The following is a 22,723-nucleotide window of genomic DNA, read 5'->3' on the forward strand; positions in this document are numbered from 1 at the left end:
CTTCCACATACCTTCAACTGACCACTTAAAAGAAGTAGCCTGAAATCAGTTGAGAGACGCTTAAACAGTTCCAAATGTATCGAATTTTGGCACTGATCAACAAAGAGAGATTCCCAGGCAATGCATTCTAGTGTTCCAAAATCCTGGATATTATTCAGGATCATGTCAAATAGGTAGATACATGAATCACACAAATAACATATCAAAAATCTGCATAACAAAAAAGAAATGTCTGGGACCATCACAAAACAGGAAGTACGAAATTATAGCATTAGGCTAAAATGTTATAGCTCAACTGCTAAATACAAAACAAAAAAAAAAGAATGATACCTCAACAATAGCATCAGGACATGACAAAAGCACTTGAAACATTATGGGACCACATTCCTGATGAAACTCTAGAGTTTGAATCATCTTCCGGACATCCTTGCTTGCATTATAGACAACAAGATTAATGGAAGGTGCCAAGCGATTAAATTCAGCCTCCCATAATGGAAGAGAAGTAGAAGGTGAGATGATGAGAAAAGGTCGACATGCATAAGATAGCAAGGACAATATGAATAAGATGGATTTAATAACTCGCTCCTGCAAAATATATCCTTCTAGTCAGGCATAGAAACTGTATGTAAAGCATAGTATAAAATTAAATTTTAGATTTTATATGACTAACAACTGTAAAAATTAACAACTAAAAGGATCATACATAACAAGAATAAACTACCAAATCCTATTCTCTCCTATGACCTATCTCAACACAAGGGTATGATCTGTGCAGAAATAGATTAAATAATGTCTCATATGGAATATGCAGGTACATTATGTCTGATAATCAACAAACTTGCAAGTGGTAACTAACACTTAAGGCAGAAAGAAAATTATTGATTTGGACTCAAATTTTCCAATAGTGCAGCTGTGGTCTCAACTAATGCAGAAATAACAAGTTTAAAATAAGAAATAAAGAAAATCTACGACATCAAATGAACGTATAAGAAGATCACATAAGTTGCATCACATGCACACGAGGTTATATGACTAGGGTTAAGAGATACATATAAAACATATATATTGCTTATGGTCTAAGACTAAAAGGAAAAATGGATAAAATGAGGTGGAGAGCCAGACCAAACTCTGACAGGAAGCAATGGCAGTGATTGACCAATTAGGATTTTCAAGCTCAAACTAGAATAATCGAGCAAGATAAAGGATCTTGGTCAAGTGCTGTCAGTAATTTAATTAGGCACTCGGGCGAGGCGAGGCGAGGCCTGAGCACCTTGTGTGTGGACCAGGCAGTGCGTTTCAATGAGGCGTTGCCTAGGCGCTCGCCCGAACCCAAACGTTGGGTGCTTCGGGCGAGCGCCCGATTCAAATAAGGCAACCGAACCATACTTTTAAGTCTAGTTCGGTTCAATAATAGTCAGTTGGTTCGATTGAACCAACTAACAAAGTTACTTACCCTCAAAAGCAACAATTCATGCTCGTGCAACCCCATGCCAACCCTAGCATTGCTTCTGCCTACGCCGCCGACGTTATATGTTGTTGCCTCCACCACAGACACAGCAGACCGAGCCTTCCTCTATCGTCGACGGACGGGTCCGCCCTCGCAAGAGCCCGTAGCTTCCTTCCGCTACCGCTCCGTGTGCAGTTCCTCAACCTGTCGAGAAAGAGGACCGCAGGTTCCTCCGCCACCAACAAACTCTCTCTGGAACTTCCGTTGCCGCCACTGCTACCCATAGCTTCTGCCGCTACCATTCGCAATGTTGCGGCAGTTGTCTTAAACTAATCCTCCGCTGCTGCTGCCAGCTTCTCACCGCTACCTCTCCTTCCCACTTTCGACATTGTTTGTTGGTGATAATTTTATCCCCCTTACTATCCATAAATAGTTCTTTTCTCCCCCTCTAACTACTATTAATAGTAATAATACACTATTAACTGTAGATTGTTAACTACCGTACAAAGTAATCTTTATTTACTAGATTGAGAATATAGATTTTAACACTGCTAATCTTTGTTTATTCAAAATTATTATTAGGGTTTCAAGATAAATGGCAAGTGTACAGAGCAATTCAGTAGATTCTTCAAAAAATTCAAGAAGGGATCCTGCTTGTAAATACAATTATCTAAAGGATCCTAAAGATCCTAATACAGTTACTTGCATCTTCTGCGATAAGACTATTAGAGGTGGCATTTTTCTTGCAAAGCAACATCTAACAGGAAATTCAAGAATGCATCAGCCTGCAAGAAGTGTCCACCTGATATAAAAGAAGAGTTGTTGGCTTATATGGATGAAAAAAAGATGCAAAAGAATGAATCTTATGAGATTTTACCAGAGGATAGTGTTGAACATATCAAAAATGATGAAGAAGAATATTATTTTGAAAGTGTCAATCGAAGTGGGAAAAAAATATATGACAAAAAGAAAAAAAATAATGACTGTTAAGAAGGGTAAAAAGGGACCGATGGACCTATATATGTATGAAGGATCAAAGAAGCAATGAGGGAAAGCAGGAGCAAAATTAATACAATCAAATATAAGTGAGTGATGCTTGCGATAAGGAAATAAGGGGATGAATAATTCAACGCATTGTTCGCTACTTCAATCAGGCTAGCCTTCCCCTTAGTATATAACTCTTCTAGATAGTTTTAAGGAGATGATTGAAGCTATTGGAAGATATGGTGCGGGATATAAACCTCTAAGTTATTATGAGATGTGAATTCCATTATTTAAAAAGGAGTTGGATTATACGAATGATTTATTGAAGGGCTACAAAGAATTATAGGTAAAGCATGGTCGCTCTATTATGTCATATGCTTGGACCGATAGGAGACATAGGAGTATAATTAATTTTATGGTTAACTATTCTTTAGAAACCATGTTTGTGATGTCAATAGATGCATCATCTTTCGTGAAATCTAGAGAAAAGATATATGATTTGCTTGACAAATTTGTGAAAAAATTGGTGAACAAAATATCGTCCAAAGTTATTATCAAAATATCAACCAAGGTATGTAGTTTCAAATGATACTGCTCGTACGGGCGGAACGTACCGATCCGATAGTAAACCGATACGCAAACCGAGCACTAATGAATGATATTTTATATATTTATATATATATGTATATATATATATATATATATGTGTATATATGTATATATATATGTGTATATATGTATATATATATGTGTATATATGTATATATATATGTGTATATATGTATATATATATGTGTATATATGTATATATATATGTGTATATATGTATATATATATGTATATATATATATATGTATATATATATATATATATATATATAAATCTACGACATCACCCTGCGTGGGGGAGAAGAGAGGCAACATCACAGATTCTTTTTACTATATATATATATATATATATATATATATATATATATATATATATAAAGGCGACATCGCCCCTCCTGGGGAGAAGAGAGGCGACGTCGCACTTTTTTTTTTAACTTTTATATATAAATAGATAGATATATATATATATATATATATATATATATATATATATATATATATATATATATAGATATATAAATAAAAGATTATATATATATATATAGAGGCAACATTGCCTCGTTTTTTGACGATGTCACCCCGCTTGTGGAGAAGAGAGGTGACGTCGCATATTTTTTTTAACTTTTATATATAAATATATATATATAATTATATTTATATATATATATATAGAAAGGTGACGTCGCCTCGTGTGGGGGAGAAGGGAGGCGTAATCACCGAAAATTATATATATATAACGGTATACCGCTCGGTATACAGTACCGTACCGTACCGAGAGAATATTGAAACTATGGTACGATACGATATTTCAATCCTTGTTATCAATAATGAAAGCAACTATGTGTTAGCTAGTAAGATTTATCTTTTGAATTTATTATTTTAATTACTTTGTCTCCAATTAAATGGAAGATGTATTAAACTCCTAGGTCTTATCAATTTTGTTATGCTTTGTCTTAAGTAAATTCCTTGAAGCAAAAAAGATAACATTTATATTGAACTCCATGTATCACACATTGTATTGATTTAATGTTAAAGGATATTGAAAAGATTCCTGAAATCAAGAAGACTATAGAAAAAGCAATATTTATCGTTGGATTTCTCTATAATCATATAGGGGCTTTGAATATGATGAGAGAATTTACAGGCAGCAAAAAATTGGTGAGATATAGTGTCACTCGATTTGCTACTTCTTTCTTAACATTACAGAGTGTGCATCGTTAAAAACATAACCTGAGAAATATGTTTACCTCAGAGAAATGGGTGACAAGCAAATAGACAAAAGAAACAAAAGGCAAGAGGGCTAGTGATATCATCTTAATGTAATCCTTTTGAAATCTTGTAGTTTATATATTAAAGGTAATGGGCCCTCTTGTTCTAGCCATTCAGTTGGCGAATAATGAAAATAAGCCTACAATGAGATATATTTATGAGACTATGGATAGAGCAAAAAAGACGATTCAAAGGTTTTTTAATGAAAATGAAGAAAAATATAAGAAAATATTTGTAATCATAAACAAAAGATGGAATTGTCAACTTTATCATCCATTACAAGCAACAGAATATTATTTGAACCCAGAATTCTTTTATAAGATCACCTCCGTTGGGTTTGATGCAAAAGTTCTAAATCGGTTATATCAATGCATTGCAATATTAGTTCCAAACCTTGAGGTACAAGATAAAATCATACGTGAATTATCTTTATATAAGAATGTCGATGGTCTTTTTAAAATTTCAATGGCAGTTCGATCTGGGACAACTACATCCCCTAGCATTAATAAATTGATATAATTAATTATATTTATAGTATGTTATTACTTATTGTTAATAATAAAATAAATTTTGCAGCTGAATGGAGTTTATTTGAAAATTTCACCCTGAGCTTATAGTAATTTGCTATCAAAATTCTTAATTTGACATATAGTGTTGTGGGTTATGAGCGAAACTGGAGTGTCTTTAAGCACGTATGGATCATAAAATAATTTTATTTCAATTAACCTATTCTTTTTTAGATAGATGTATTAATATATTTTCAAATTATATAACATGACAGATTCACTCAAAGAGAAGAAAGGGTGCAAACTTGCAAAATGCTAAAGACGAGCTTGTATTTGAAGAATGACAATTTGAAATGGGGAGATGTAGCAAAAACTTCAGGTGTTGGAGAATTACAAACATATACAATACAGATGACGAAGAGAAAAATAAGTGCAAATGTCTCAAGCTCATCTCCTACTATTGTTGAAAAGGATGAAACATATATTTGATAAAGAAGAACAAGAGGAAGAGAAGGATGATGTTATGTTTGAAAATAATGATGTTGATTATGATGATGAATGAATTTGATGTAAAACATTATTGTTTTGAGTCTTTTGACATTTTTGTTATTAGAAGATGAATAATATGATTTGGTACTTTAGATCTTTTTAATTTAATATCATATTTTTATTTAAATAATCATATTTATCAATTATATTATATATTTTTTTATATTTTAATATTTCAGAGCGCCTAGCGCCTTAGATGTTTTGGGACCTTGACGTCTAATGCTTTTTAAATCACTGAGTGCTATAAGGCTAGCATAGGAGTGAGAATCTTCCAAGTTATTAGTATTATCGTAGTAGAACAGGACAAAATTCAAAAATGCCAGTGTTAAAAGGAATCATGGTTCTAAGCCATCATAAAGATTAATTTGATCCATCAGAAGCTATCATAAATCATGGTTCACTTAAACAAACTTACCTTATCTTAAAACAATATGATCCATCAGGGATAAACACATAGATAGGAGTGAATTGTTATGCAAGCTAATAATGAAGTCTTCTGCTGCTCAACTTACATTCACAATGCATTTACAACTTTAAAAAAAAAATTGAACTTTGCCAATGGGCACTTGCAAGAACATATAATCTAAGTATGTGAATTCAGTTATAGAACAGTTGTTGCCAACTGTCTAGGCCAGTGAAACTAATATCCACTATAACCATGGAAAATGCCAACTAAGAAAGGGACACTAGAAGCTACTAAAAACATTCTTTACATGATCACAGAGCCTTCTGATATTCCTAAATTGGGTGTTAACTGCTATGCTTTAGCTGTTGCATCACATTCTTCCAAAATGCCTAATATGTATAATGTCTAAATTTTGAGCAAGTAACTTTAAGCAGGATTTGATTACTGAACAAAAACATGTTAATTGCTTTTCCAACAAATATACCTGTAATGTAAACATGCACATATAAATAAACCATTGAAGCCAACACCTGAATAATCTGTGGAATGCATAAGCAACAACATAATGGTATATGTGCCACATGAGTAAAGGACAATTAATAGGCTATTTATGTCTCTACCTAATCAAGCATGCCTCAGAACTTTTACAATATGCTATACAAGGAGCATAAGAAACTATACCTGATCATCCAAGAAAACAGTATTCTGGTTCCTATGCCAAAACTCACGAAGCCTGTTGATAGAAATCAGATGATCATTATCGAGTCCAGGTGGAAAACCATCAGGGAACCTTGTCAATTTAATATAACGATTACTCCTGAACTCTAGAGCCTGGGAATAACAAATTTCATGGTTAATGAAAATGTTTAAATTATGTTGTGATGCGCTTTACATTTGAATGCAATAAATAAAAAAGAAAACTAATCAGTTAACATGTAAGGTAGATAAAATGACTAATGAAATATACAACCAAACAAAAATAATTAGCAAAATGCAGGAAAAGGCATCCCATATCATAAAAAGTTAAAAAAAAATAAACATAAAACAGTATGTATAATAATCAAATCACATTAACAAAGAGGCAACACTCAAGCATGAATAGAATGTTGCATGACCACATTATATGTATGCCAAACCTCTCATTGTTTCATGAACATTGCCAGACATTCACAACTTTGTAAAGCAGACAATTTACCAGGAGCATCATAAGCAATTAAATAAAAATCTAGGCAACAACAAAAAAGATAATCCTTTCATGCTAAAGGCACACTGACTTTGCAACAGCAGAAAAATGTGCCAATTGCCAAGTGTGGGCTTTACATGAACCCCACCAACATCCAACCAATATTTAAACCATGAGTATATACAACCTTCCAAATAAAGTAATTGGACACCAAATAAGATAGAACATACTGATGCCACAGGAAATACACATTGGCAAGGTACGTATTGTGACTAGTGAAAAGTTTTCGTGTCAAATGATGGTAAATAAAATGCAAGTGAACAAACTGAAACCTACCTATTTGAGAATATAATGCCACAAAAGGATGCAAACAGATAAGATTGGTGCCAAATCAAGATAGCTTGATTAACACTTGATTCAACACAATTTAATGTTTATTAAAGGATAAAGGTGCAGATAAATAAATAAAAGTTTCTACCAGAGAAAATGTGGCTGAAATTACATTTAAAATTAACTGTTTACACACAGTTCAGGCTCAAATGCCAAAATTTACACTGAATTTGGAAACACACCCATCCACAAAGTTGAAGAAACAAAATCAGACTTCTCAATTTGCTTACTGCAAGTTGCAATATCTCACATAAATTGATAACTCTGCATGTCAAATTGTCACTACACTTGGCATGTCATGCTCAATGAATTTCATGTTGCCATTTATGGCTACAAGCAAACGAGATTTTTTCATGGCTCTTTATTCAATAAATTGATTCTACAAGGTTCAAAAGAATAATGCAACATGCCACTATTATCAATTATAATATCATTATTGACATGCCATCATTGTCATGCCATGTTTGTGTCATGACTGTGACTTCTCTATCATCTGCATTAGTTTATATTAATGTATTAAGGTAGATGTATAACATCTATACAAGGCTTCAAGATGTCAAATATTAACACTAGTAGATTGGGTTGTTGATTTACTTCATATATACGTATTAATTACTTCTGTGAATTTTACTAATACAAATTACTATTACTCCTCTCATGACCATGAAGTGTCCAAATTGTATAGAGCAACAAAATTATAACAATGTATAGAAGAAATAGATGTATTAATTGCCATGTCCATGACATGATATGTTCTACTTTTATAAGGTTTGTCATGCCGGTTTGTTCGTGTTGTGTCATGCCCATGGCCAGAGTCAATCTCCATGACTCATAGTAAACCAGAAGCATGACCTTTTAGCCATTATTTACAACTTAAAAAACTAGTTTCTAAGGTATATAGAAACAACTCAAAATGTCCAATGGAACTATGAAGACATCCAGCAATGTGGATCAACATGGAAAGCATCTATAACTAATAATCAAGAAGCTCCCTAAAAGCTTACCACCAGTCTAGTTAACTAGAAACAAATGTTTTTATAAAAAGCTTCTAAAGAAGTGAACAGCCTCTTATTGCACTCAAAAATAAAGATTTGGAGTATGCAGCTCTAAAATAAGCCTGATGAACAACTGTTATGGACAACCATAGATCGTCAAGATAGTATTCCACTTAAACATAGATTTTGCCTATACAAGTCAGCACTGCATTCAATTTCATAACATCTGAATCTTTAGACTATAATATTTCCAATGATAAATTTATGTTCTTGTATACCCCTGAGGGAGGACATGCTTTGACAAGCAAATGCTAAAAAATAATTTACCTAATGTATGAGAAACCAAATCCTAGTTTGGTCAGAATCAATGCGTGCAAACAACACAATTTTAAGAAAGAGAACAAACTTATAAAACATGAAGAGATCTAAGCAAAAACAAAGCATCTATTAGTAAAAGGTTTCTCCAATTAAATTGGAAAATCAAACTGGTCATAAAAGAATGAGTTTAACAACTTGATTTTTTAGTGAAGGAAAAACATCAACGAACAGATCAATGATGTATATTGCAAACCAAACTCCTATATTATTATTGCAACCTGACTGGTGCAAGAACCAGAACTGAATAAACTGGTCCAACTTTCCAACCAAAAACCAAGCTCAAATTGATGTTTTGTTTGGCATGGACCTAGTGAACAAGTGGTTAATTGAAGACAAGAACACCGGTTAAAATTAAGATGCATCGAATTATTTCGTATCTTTAATAAATTTTCTTAGGTCGACCACAACCTCTCCTCAAATTATGAATTTTAGATGATTAATAATATATAGAGGATTTCCTTTAGACAGCACATCCATCTTAAATTATGTTCTTTCTCATTTTATCCTTAAAAGGATCTATGAATATCCATTATTCTTCCCATGGTACTCCACATATCCATATCAACAACCACATGAGAACTTTCTAGCTTCCAAGCATCCTAATGAATAAAGCACACCTAGCAACAAATACCTTATAAAATTTTCCCTGCAATCTAAGTGCAGAACTCCTCTACAGTCTAATCACCCCACTTACTTCATGGACAACATCTTCATCAATCTCACCTCAAGATATCTAAAATTTCCAAACCCTTAATCTTTACTGTCAGCTTTCGGAACTCAAATTCAAAATCAATCTCAAGTAAATGCTCATAAATTAGAAAATATTGTTAGCAACAATATGCAAGTTTGATTAGTTAACCACAGAACAAAAAGATGAGAAAAACTTTCTTTACTGAAACAAGTCATTTCATTTCTGTTAATTGCATTCTACTTCTATGTTTATTTGTCCATATTACTTCAGATTCCACTACATATAGCAAAAAAAAAAAATGTACATATAGTTTTTTTTTTTGTTATAGCTATTATGCAAGTATATCACAATTAAAAAGCAGTTTATTTTTCAAGCCCTTTCAGTCACGAGCATATTTCAATTTTACAGTTCGTCTAAATGGTTCAGGTTATAATGCTAACAGACCCACTCAAAATATGTAGAGAGGCATAGTCCTTTTCCTCATAATTTTTGCTGCGATTAGTTTCATGGAGGACTGAAAAAATGCTGCTTGGACATAAGTTTATTTCTTTAGATCATGAATTACCTTGTCAGCATTGGAAGAAACAAATGCTGCCTTTGCTTCGATACGAGCTTCATAATCTTTCATGAGTGCCATAGCCTCACATGTACACAAAAATGGTGAAGTCTCAAACTCCCACGTAGCATCCTCGTAACCAAGACCCTTCCATTTCACAAGCCACTCATAATAGCATTTTCGAAAGTTATTACCAAGCCTACTGAAGAACTCATCAGCCAGTTTTTGAGGCATCAGCAATCTTTTCTGCAATAGACGATGAGGCTCAGTCCACTCCTGCTTCCATCTTATAGCCTGAGAAGAATTTAGTTAAATTAAGAAACTAACAGAATATACACTTTATATTGAAAAGTCATGTTAAGAAAATAAATTGCAAAAATAGTAACCAACCCTCTCTATCTGATATTTCATACTGAATTTAGACAAAACTGTAGGAGCTTCTTGAAGCATCTGGATTTCTGAAATCCACTGATTATGGACATGAGCAAGACCCTTATACTTGACAAGGTAATGCTTGCCAATCTGCAATCCTAGAACCATGACACCCATGAAAAAGACAAATAACATATTAGCAACCTAGGATAACATTACAAGGATACCAAGCTTCAGTTGTCTAATGATTGCCTATCATCCTCACCCTCTTTAATATTCCAAATGGAGTCAATTCCTTCAGACACGGAGTATACACCAAACTCTATTTTCCTTTTTATGCAAAAAATGCACAACCAAACACCAGGAGGAGTATCTTGCAGGGGTGGATCAAGACAAGAAAGATGGTAGCTTCTGTTGCAACCCTTTCCATCACAGGACCTAGCTTACAGAGAAAATTACCAAAAGTTTTGTTACAAAATGAACAAAATTAAGTAGATATTACATGTTGAAAAAGCCATATCAGCAAAATAAATGTGCACATGCACAGACTCGTGTGCACGCACATAGAGAAACTAATCAGTGACAATAAAAAGGGTAACCATTTTTATCTGAAAGCTAGGAGGCGCAATTTGTGCCGAAAATTTAATTTTGACAGAAATTCCATGTCACTCACAAATCTGTTTCTGGGCGTCTGCAGACAACACATGTAGTGGGACCACCATCCTTTTGAATTTCAACGAAGGACTCCAAAATATTTGAGCCAACAAGTTGCTTTGATATATCCATGAAATCACAGTCCACTGATCTCGCCTTATTCTAATGTAACACATCAAGAGGAAAATAAAAATTACAGCATCAATCTGCTTAAGGAACTGCTCATCAAAGAAGTATTATAAAACAAATAAAGGAAGCTAAAAAGACCAAGAAAAATATTACCTCTTCCATAGACATCTTTACACTAATTGTACAGGCTGAAGCTACAGAACAATTGGGCCTATTAAAGAACAAATATCATTAGGATACATACAGATGCATCTAACACCCATCCACTCATTTATGACATTTATCAAAGTTACAAGGTAGTTAAAAATTCATGTAACTTGTAGACAAAAGAAAGCAAAGATATTCAGTACTTTTCTGCTCCAGCTAGTTGGCTTTTAGCTTCTGATACAGAATTTCCTTTATACTCTTCCAAACAACTAGCAGCATTCTCATGTTTATCCGAAGCAATTTTATCATGAGCTTCCTACAGAAAGATAGGAATGCTGTGAGGAACCAACTGGCAGTTGATGATAACATGTGATGTGGTGGTTTAAGATACTTTCTTAGTATAAATTCATGTTTAATACATGTAGAATGAAGCATCATGAATTTAAGAATAGTTTAATAAACATCAATAAAACATAAATCAAAATATCAGCAGTGGTTCATGCCTAACACAAGCTTTTGTTGATTGTTGGCTTGGGTCATCAACCCCATGCAAAGACATACCAAATTTGTAAATTATCAGTACAGAGATTACTTTAAAATATAAAAATCTCAATAAGTAAAAAGTACAAATGATACATATGGTGGTAGAAGCATGATGATACAAAAAACACAAGTGATAGTGAAAGGAAATATAGAATAATCAAGAAAATAAAGCAAGGCTAATGTGGCCATTGAAAGAAGATTTTTACTGAATAAAGTCCACATTATAATGGTATAACCTAAAAAAGGGCTACCAATTCTTTTTATTCATAGACTATAAGATAATTTCTTAAGACTAAAGAACAGTAATATATAATCAACTAAACAATCATCTCTAGTAAATACTAAATTTAAGAGTACCATATCAACTCCCATAAAAATAAAGCTGTAAAGTAAACCTTTTATCCAAGATAATTTTCACCAAACACGTATCTCATCAAAAATTTTTAAAATTAAGAAAGATCTTGTTGAATATCATATTCAGTCACGAACCCCAAAATGAAGATCAGTGTTACCTAACTAAAACAAATTCTAATCACTTGAACTCAAAAACAGCACCAAAATAAGGATGAAAATCATAACAAAGAACTACTAAGATTCAATCGACACAAACCACAACTATTAGTAATTCAATACAGTGTTTTCAAATCAAAAGGCACTCAGACAAGGCAAGGTACGACCCCAGCACCTCGCAACACCTTCGGGCGAGGTGTCAATGAAGCGCCGCTTGGGCATGCACTTGAGCCCAGGCACTGGGCACCTCTAGAGTGTGTCCGAACCAAATGGGGTCGACTTCGAGCCTGGGGTTGACTGGGCGTGTAAGTTGGTTCGATCAAACCAACTAATGTCACTTACCCTAATAACCCCCCACGTGCGGACCCGACCCAACGAAAGAAACCAGCAAAGCGAAACCCTACCGCTTGTCCACAACTTTCGTCCACCGCTATAGCTTCTTCTGCTTCGTCCCTTGTCGTCAACAACTTTGTCTGTTGTCGCTGTCGATAGCTTCATTCGCCGCTGCAGCTTTGTCCGCTGCCATCTCCAGCTTTGTACGCAACCCGACTTCCACCATCCTCCACAGCCTTGCCAGTTACTTCTCCATCTCCTCAATCCTCTCTCTCATTTTATAGGTAAGTCTTTCGTCGATTAACTTGTTCCACTAACTTGAGGTGGTGCACTGTTAGGAGTTAGAACTTAGATGTTCTAAGTTCACCTTGGTAGGAACATTACATTGATATCAAAACACTAGTTAGAATATTACAGCTGTTAGAAAAACACTGCTTTGCAGTTAGCACCCATATATTTTCTAAAATTTAATACTTCGGGAGCACTTCGCTTCGCTCGAGCAGACAGTTAGCGCCTTGGGCGTTTTGGGTCCTTGGCGCCTAGTGCTTTTAAAAACATTGATTCAATCTAGAGTGAAGCCCAAAGAGGTCCAGTCTGAATTTCAACTTAAATTGGATTGCATTCCACCAACTTGTGAAAGCCTATCCCTATAACAAATTAAATGAATTTCAAGATTTAACCGAGTTCCAAGTCTCATCCTTGGACACCATGACTATTCAAGAGCCTTGTCTCATTAGCACAAACTTCTAAGCACCTCACACTAACAAGATGACAAAAAGACACCGTGAGGCTACCATGGTTACAGCATAGCTGGAAAATTAAACCACACACCCTGTGCCAATCAGCCTAAGATAAGTACAAAGTACAGGGTTCTTTGGTTCAACCCACAGTAGATGGCACCACATGAGCCTCCATATAGAAATTTACATCTGAGATGCCTCAATACCACTTATCCAGTCTTTTCGAATACAAAGAGTTGGGAATGTGATGGGCAAAACAGAAGAAAGATGCAGGAAGAAATATACGAGAAAAATAAAGAAGATAAAAACAAGACCAGTTGGCTACTGAAAAAAGCCCATCAATCTTTTTTTATTTATAAACTGCAAATGGACTTTCAAAAAGTTGTACCAGAACAATAAAATAGCAAACAATTATCTCTAGTGGAAACAACTGACTCCAGATCTTACAATATCATGGCTTTCATAACACTTGAACTGCAAAGTGATCTTTTTCCTACGCCTTATTTGATTACAAAACATTTCTTACCTACTATGACTCGAGAGATTTGACCATGTATCTCATCCAATTATTACAGCAGAACATAGATTGACAGGCAATAACTATCTAAGTATATCCCAACATGCTATCCTCTCTAAACCAAAAATAGAATTAGAAAAACACCAAACTGAATTTCATTCTTAACCTATTTCGTTATAATGCAGGATACAATCAACTATAAAGTCTCATCAACTTAGCAAAAGCATGCTTTGATGACTTATGATCAAGTTTACCGACTTTCGTAGCCATCCTTCCCTTCTGTATTTTTTTTGTCCCTCTACACTATTTTCTTTTTCACACTTCAATTTCTCTCTCAAACACAATTTTCAACTTTTCCTGCTAATAGAAACCATAAGACAACAGCTTTCAACAACAAATGTACTTCCACAGAGAATTAGAACAAAACTTTATCAGGAGAAACCAGCTGTAGAACAGAGGCCGAACAGTCTTCTAGTCTTCACACAAATCAATTTGTCTCTGGATGAACTAGGAAATACATCTTGACGGTGATTCAGATGTACCAATACCAATATTTTCAATACTGCCTGGTCCAACAGTCTACCAGCATGTAGACCAGGGTATACCAAGTGATTCAAGCCTAGTATGAGGAATACAAACTGGTATGGGCTTGTACCACCCACCACCACAAGCCCCATCCTCCCCCCTCCTTTCAACAAAAAAAAAAAAGACTCTCTCTCTCTTCACCTTCTCTCTCTCAATCCCTCTCACTCTCATTTCTGTTTAATCTCTCTCAAACTCATTTAGTTCTGTCTTTACTTCTAAACTGATTTGATTGAAGATCTTTAGGGGAGGTTGATTTCCACAACAAGGATCTGGTCCATTCTCTTCAAATCAAAGTATATCCACACCCGAATTTTAAATTAATTTTATGCAATTAGGTTAGGCTTTATGTTTATTCTTGCAAGCTTAGGCCAAATTTCAAATTTTAGACCTGATTTAGGACTTAATGTAACCTCTAAATTTTGGCATATTCACAGCCTTCCTACTATGGTGGATCTCATAATCAACAGACACATGGTTACAACTGGTCATTTTTCATAAGTTGGATATGCAACTATAGTGCAATGACAAGAATCGCAGCTCCACAGCACTGCATTCTACAGAGAAGTATCTGTCACTGTCATACTTACCACAGGAACCTCCTACCACGATGATACAATGACGATTGCTATCATGCAATGTTATAGCATCAATGACACACTGCTTTCCAAGATTAGATGTCATTGGATTAGTTACATGCATGGATCCTGCAGATTCACCACATCGATCTATGGTTTCATCAAATCAAGCACCCCAATCCACCTGCCATCGACTCACTCATGTCATTCATTTTGGTAGTTGGAGCAGCATATGCTAATTCAACCTCAGCATGCTAATTCAACTTCGGAAACCGGACCCAAACCTATCACAGGTTGAATCAGTCCAACTTCGAACAGGTATATGTTCCAATTTGGTTTTATATTTTTATAGTTTGAATTCACTTTATTGTTCTCTAATTTGATAGTATATGCCAAGAAAGAGGTAAAAGAACGGTGTGCTAACACATGGTTGACCAATACAGGTTCATTACTCAAAATCATAAAACCTTGACCAATACTACCAAAGAAAATATAATTATCTGAAACAACACAAGCCAATTAATAACACTCAGCTAGTCAAGATGAAAGCCACTATCTCATCTAAGACTGCTAATAGAGATCAAAATTTTCAGCCCCCATTTGACGAAGACAACAGAGAAAGATGACCCATCCATAGAATTAATTATCAAGGATTTTAAAAAATCAAAAAAATATTGAACATATTTAAATAACCTGACTTGTTTCCTAAGCAGGTGTCTGATTGCAAGCAGACCAACCAGCTCACTTTTAACTCCAAGCTAGAGCACCAGTTCACCATCCGAAGAGGCGACTGCCCTTCAAGCACTGTTGCATGATGCCACACTCCTGCCACCAAAAGGGACTGGAAGAAGAGCCAGATACCACAGGAGAAGACATGACAGGTATGTTTTTTTTCTATTGTTAGTTGAAACCACGGTATGCAATTTTGAATGGTACCGCCCAGTACAAACGGTGCATACCGGTCCGATGACATACCGGTACACGGGCCGCCCGCTACCGGACGGACCGTGTGCTACAGTGTTACACTGTAGTTGCACCACAGTAAGAGAAAATTGCTCGGTAAGCCCTGATGTACCGTTCGATATGTCCTAGTGTACCGCTCAGTACGCCTGTACCATACCATACCGAGCCAACCTCGAAACACCGGTACGGTATTTCATACCTTGATTGAAACCAATTCGATAGAGGTCTTTTCCACCCAATTGTTTAATCTTCAGCTCCGAGAACTCCCTCCCCCATGCTAAGTGTCTTCTCAGTACATAATGGTACATATTCCAGCACATCATTCTTATAACCTGGGACCATCGTTTAATATGCCAAAAGACTGATACAAACTGATCGACTGGTATTTACCAATCCGATAAAGCAACAATATTGGCACATATAGATTGGTACTGCATGGTATATAATTCATTTGTTTTCTTAGTATTTTGCATGGATATTGGGGGAGGTACAGGACTGGTATTCAAAATCATGCAGGGATATTGCCAAAATTTAAAACCTTCGTCCTATCAACCATCCAGTTAACAGTTGCCAAGCAACTATACATGTCAGGCCCCATTGCTGTGTATCTCAGTCAAAAAAGCGCAACCAGAACCTAAGTGCAACACTTGAGTTGAATTTGATTACAAGCCATTCGGAAGACCAAATAGTTGTAACAAGACAGCAATGAAAGACATCAAATCTCAGAGGAAAAGAATTCTTTATAGGAGAACCCGCAAAATATCTAAAAGTCAAATTAGAGAATAACACAAATTGCAGGTGAAGAAAAATAGCACAATCAATCAAACCTCAGAAAAAGCGAAGGATGAATCATGGCTCCTTTTCGCAATACATGAGCATAGTTCCTTAGCTTGCATGTCTTGCACCCTAAACAAGATTGCAAAAAATTTTATCAAGAAATAAGCAGATTAGCAACCTAAATTGTTAGCATCAAAATTCTTAAAATATACAAAGGAATCTTAGCAAGAAAATCTCTCTAAACTAGATTCTAACTAATTATAAGTCATCACAGAAACTTGTATTAAGCATATAAATTAGATATCAGGTGTTGGTACCATACTGATCTGACAAGTTGTTGAATCAGTAATAGGCTGGTATTTAAAAACTTGATGACTAATATGCCAAGCATGGAACATTCAGATTACACCCAGTCATAAAACCACTAAGTTGCCATTCAGATTACATACAAATGAGATATCAGGTGTTGGTACCATACCAATCTGACAAGTTGTTGAATCAATATTGGGCCAATATTTAAAAAAAATGATGACTAATATGCCAAGCGTGGAGCATTCAGATTACATCTCAGTCATGAAAACACTGAGTTGCCGGCAATGGCTACAGCATTGGTATTAATGGCAGCATGTAAATTACCAAAAAGTTAATCAACAATAAAGAAGCAGCTTCATCCTAATGCATCTGCCAAGCATGTAAGAGCATGCTTGTGAGGCACACACCAGTTATGCACTGGTATTAAGTCAATAAAGGCACACGCCCCATTATGCATTGGCATGTCATTAAGGAATGCATGGGCCTTGACACATGCTGAGAGAGGCATGCCAGATTAGAAATAATCTCCAGTTGTCATCACTTCTCTTGTACACACAAATTAAACATATGAGCTAGTTCCTTGATAAAATTGTTAAGAAGAAATACACTATCTCAACTATCAACACATTGTAATCTCTAAAAATCATGAACAAAGAAATGCTCAATGAACAATACTGGCTATCATAAGCCAGTACCAGTCTTTCTGTCTTGATGATGATATTCCCATTTGCAAGAGGCAACATAAATGGTTGGACCTAATCCCGTAGCCGTATGAAGTTACAGCTGAACCAAAAATGTGGCCACAAATGGCTAATTTAGATCTACAATTTTCAACTCCCATCCAAAGGCTACTAAATTCCACTCTTCCAACTAACTCTAATCCACCCCTCCCTGTCAGGAATGATGATTTACATCTAAAAATTCAATGGGATTGACAATCCACCCCTCTCTTATTATCAAGTGATTGTCTTGATTCAATAAGCCCAGGAAAAAATTGCCTGAATACAATTTCAGATTTGCGGTATGTTCAGTTAGATATATTGTTAAACTACTCACAGAAACTAAGTTCTTATCTTGTGGATATCCAATGGCAGGTTAAACCAATGAATATCAGATTGTGGTACATGATAGTACTATGGAACATCAAAATAAGACACGATTTGAAGTCTGAATCATGTCTGCATTTTAGACAAAATAACAACATGAGACGAGGAATACCTTCGAAGTTCGGAACACTTCGTGCGCTGCTCAAAACTCTCCCCAGGCTCATCAAACTTTCTTCGAGTGCACTCATCTCCACCCTCTAGCGCTGCTGCAGAATCAGCAGCCCTTGAATCACAGTAATGCAATGTTTCTATGGAATCGAGAAATATCCAAGACAAAAAAGTCAGATGCTGTGCACTGTGATGAGAAGCGAACCAACAGAATGTAACGGTTTAAATAATCTAAAAGTTACTAAACAAGCATACTTTAATCAAGTTACTACTTTAGGAATTAGATAGCAGAAAAGGTGCCTATATTAAAAATACTTGAGTAACAGACATGAAATACCTGAAATTTTAGCTTTCTTTACCACTGGTGTAAATAAAGCTCTATAGGTTCGGGCATCCATTCTCTTTGTCTTTTTAGCCGATAGGGTACTGCCACTATCAAGCTTGTTAGTCTTGGTCTCCTCTGTGGTGCCAAGAATTGATTTCCTTTTGCCATTCTTCACATCATTCGCTTTCTTCTCCTTCTCCAAGGGACTTGACGCACATAACTTCTCGATTCTATCTGACCTTCTTAGTGGGTTTTGAGGCCCTTTATGGACTTTGCTTTCTGATCTCCTTTTCTGCAAAGGGGCTGACATGTTTTGCTTCTCAAGCTGTTCTGATTTGGACGACATGCTCACTTTCTTCGTGGGTGTCTCCATAGAAGACCTTCTCAAAATGTAAGACTCCGTTTCTGCAGAGCTCGAGGCAGCCATACTCCTGCTGTCCTTCGCTTTCCCACCCAAACTTGAGGCATAGAACTTCTCGATTCTATCTGACCTTCTTAGCGGGTTTTGAGGGCCTTTCTGGACTTGACTTTCTGATTTCCTTTTCTTTAAAGGGGTCGACATGTTTTGCTTCTCAAGCTGTTCCAATTGGGACGGCATGCTCACTTTCTTCGTGGGTGTCTCCATAGAAGACCTTATCAAAGTGAAAGACTCCGTTTCTGCAGAACTCGTGGTCGCCGTAGTCCTGCTGTCCTTCGCTCTCCCACCCAAAACCTTGCTTCTAGGGCTAGCATTCCTAATGTCTTCCTTTTTCTTGCCAGCAGCACCCCTGCTGCTCGAGCTGCTAGTGTCTTCGTCTTTCTGAGATTGTCCGCGGGCCATTGTTCAACTTTAGCGTCACTGAAAATCTCACAGGCTTCAGCTTGCGCAAACCAGTTAACTATAGGACGCAATGGATAGAAACACGCGCGATTTGGGCCATTGGTACCAAGAAAAAGGTAAGAAATAGGAGGAAACGATGCTCTTTGGTTGATGAAAACGAGGATGTAGGACACTGCAGAGCAACGTCAGCGAAGGAAGACAGATAGAAGGAGAAGAAGACGATTGCAAAGGAATAATCAAGGATCGGGAAGGAAAACCCTAACCCGCCGTTCACTGGTAGAGGCCACCACGACCAACCGGTGTTCGGTGCAGCAGCCGTCGCCGGAGGCGGAGGGAACGATGCAGCGCGGGGCTTTGGGGAGATCGCCGAGAGGGAGAGAGATACTTAAGGGAAGAAAACACTACATTCTACATAATACGGCGAGGGTAAAAGAAGGGATTTTGTCCCCAAATAATATATGGAATTATGTGAGAGGAACCAAAGCCACCTTTCATTGTGTAACATGTAAGCCCAAACGCCCTCCTAATCACATAAATAATAGGAATCCAAAATATAGTTTGTCTCTCCTTAGAAATATTTTTTAAAATTTAGGGCACGTTAGGTTACAAATCGACTCCCCTATGAAATATTTGTAGAAATATTCTTAAAAGTCTAGAGGGTAATTCTGATAGATTACAAACTATCTTCTCGGTAGAATTTTTATGAGATATTCTTTCTCCTCTATAATAACACACTGTTCACTTTAGATTAGAGGAGAGGATCTCGATATTGACTTAAATATCGGAGGGATCAACTCGAGAAGCTACCCTTGATCTCGGTCTTTATGCAAGTAACAAGTCGAGAGAGGTCATGCTCTACTCCGGATAACTCCTCGCATACAGATCAAGGTCATATTATGCTGACGAAAACGTCAATAATATTTTTTTCCTAACATTTTGACGTTAGAACGATGGCTCGATATCATAGGAGCATCTGCAAGACAACCTTGTTTATGAACATTCGGACGAGGTTCTACCTCCAACCCATAATACTTTCACTTAAATAAGGCAATAGCTACCCTTTCCTCATATAGATACGTTCACCTCATTGTGAGTACCAATGCATGCGCCCATTCAAAGTATCGTCGAACCATCTACTTGTTCCTACCGAGGTATGCTTGAACCTTACTTAGCAAATGCAAGCATTAGCAGACATAATACATGTTGTTGCTCCACTGTTATCTCGATCAAACTAGTAGGTGACACCATCGATGATAGTGTGGTAACCATCGACATCTGCTAGGGCCCTTCCACCCAATGAATTGCTAATCTCTCATGGGCAAATAAGACTTATCAAACCACTGATTGAGAGATCACCCTACACCTCCGCTCCTCTTGAAACTGATACCGACTCGATCGATTCAACAAACAACTCTTTGAGGATCCAACTACAGTAAATGGATCGGCACCTTGAAGAAATGCGTTGTAACTTTCACCAATCCAGGGGTGATGGGCAGATTGACTCAACATCAAGTTAGTTCTCATTTATTCAGGATATCCAGGAGGAGTTGATCCTCACTAACTTCCGCCTCCTGTCATTGGAAACCTTCGATGCTACTACTGATCTAGTGGAGCACAACATCGCCTTCCAAACTCGGATATCACTATATTTCATCTTGGATGCCTTAATATATCGCACATTTCTAACCACCAAAGGGTTCAATAAGAGAATAGTACACTCATCTAAAGTCACTTTATATTAGCTTCTTTTGCTCAAATTTTTATCTTTAAAAAATTTTATGAAATATTATCAGAATATATTTGATTATATTAATAAAAAATTATGAATATTTTAAAATCTTAAACTTTAAAATCAAATTCAGTGGTATCTAATGAAAGAAACAATTTTATTGTATGCTAAAATTATTTAAAAATAATATAGAATAAGAAGTTAGTGACTATCTTAGTTGGTGAAAGAACGGTGTATACAATGATGCCTTCCTCAAACCAAAAGATAATACATAAAACATAATAAACTAGGTGTTAATGATCAAAATGAATTGGCCTTAATTCACAATGGGTCCTATAATACTTGGATAAGTCCAATGGTGGACTCCATCAATCAATCATCATATGACGATTCTTATCCTCAATGCCTAATCATGCTCCAAATTTTAATTAAGGTAAGAGATAATATTTCTTAATGAGGCCACCCTTTACCACTTCAATATCATGCTTTATGGTAGGCTAAACTAAAATAGAAGTCAAGATTCAATCAACAATAGTCTTCCCCTGCAAGTATTTAATTTTGATAGGGAGCCGAAGTTCTTCTTGGATTAGAAATTAAAATTTTATCATTATTTTAAAAGATAATTTTAGATTTTAATCTAGATATAATCTATTGAGATTTTTGTATCTAGTGAAGTTATGACACTAAATTATTACAGCATAAACAAGAAAACAGCATATATTATAACTAAATCACTCATATTTGAGAAATATATTGATTTTAGATGCAGCAATCAAAGGAGAGAGTTGAATTTTACTCATAATTAGCTTTAGTTTTAGTTGCATAAGTGACTTTAATGTTGAATAGGGGTCATGTATGATGTAATTTAGTTGAAGCACTAATGAAGTGGAGCCTAAACTTACTTTGACTACTAATGGAGTAGTGGCTAAAGTGGCTGAAATGTAAGTCCTGCTAATAAGTATCTTTGAATCATGTATTGGGGATTTATTCTAACCTAAATTCCTTGCACCCAAACTATTTGTAGTTCTTGCTTGACATTAAGTCAATGAGGACTTCTCAACTCATTATCCTCACATCAACTATTATATATATGAGCTTTGGATGATAGAAAGAGTAATTTATATAATATTTTTAATATCAAATCTAGAGTTATATTTTGAAATACAATGTAGTAAACAATTTGAATATATAACAGCAAGGAATTTGTTTGAAGTCTTCATTTTGACCAAGAAGAGGTAATTAAAATCTTTTATAATATAAATCTATAATTACTAGCAATGTATGAAAAAAAATTGTAACATAAATAAATATATTATTATTTCATATGAGATTTTATAGTAAATTATAACACTAAAATATTATGACACAGATGAACTACTAACCGATATTCTCATTAAAACACTTTCATTTGAAAAGTATATATATATTTTAGATGTAGCTTGGTGCATATGATTATGAATCAAGTGGAAGTATTAAAAATGATTTATAATTAACTTTAGTGTTAATGACTCTAATT

General features: G+C 35.5%; 1 protein-coding gene across 5 annotated transcripts in view; it reads right to left on the minus strand.

Annotated features, from left to right (window-relative positions):
- The window catches only part of LOC135598316 (uncharacterized), a 42,357-nt gene extending 22,453 nt beyond the window's left edge, over window positions 1-19,904 (minus strand). For 2 of the 5 annotated variants that reach the window (XM_065091907.1, XM_065091904.1), the window contains exons 1-12: window positions 18,671-19,903; window positions 18,338-18,473; window positions 16,858-16,936; window positions 11,468-11,580; window positions 11,271-11,328; window positions 11,008-11,150; window positions 10,600-10,772; window positions 10,353-10,492; window positions 9,972-10,256; window positions 6,451-6,600; window positions 331-585; window positions 12-143 (exon numbers count right to left, since the gene is read on the minus strand). In XM_065091907.1, coding sequence (XP_064947979.1) covers window positions 12-143; window positions 331-585; window positions 6,451-6,600; window positions 9,972-10,256; window positions 10,353-10,492; window positions 10,600-10,772; window positions 11,008-11,150; window positions 11,271-11,328; window positions 11,468-11,580; window positions 16,858-16,936; window positions 18,338-18,473; window positions 18,671-19,478 — 2,472 coding nt within the window. In that variant the 5' untranslated portion in view covers window positions 19,479-19,903. Of the gene's footprint in view, window positions 1-11; window positions 144-330; window positions 586-6,450; window positions 6,601-9,971; window positions 10,257-10,352; window positions 10,493-10,599; window positions 10,773-11,007; window positions 11,151-11,270; window positions 11,329-11,467; window positions 11,581-16,857; window positions 16,937-18,337; window positions 18,474-18,670 lie in introns of those variants that run through there. The other 3 variants (XM_065091905.1, XM_065091906.1, XM_065091908.1) reach the window with 3 other exon arrangements.
- Between the last annotated feature and the right edge of the window lie 2,819 nt (window positions 19,905-22,723).

This window comes from Musa acuminata, chromosome BXJ2-1 (genome assembly GCF_036884655.1).
Source record: "Musa acuminata AAA Group cultivar baxijiao chromosome BXJ2-1, Cavendish_Baxijiao_AAA, whole genome shotgun sequence".
Lineage (NCBI taxonomy): Eukaryota > Viridiplantae > Streptophyta > Magnoliopsida > Zingiberales > Musaceae > Musa > Musa acuminata.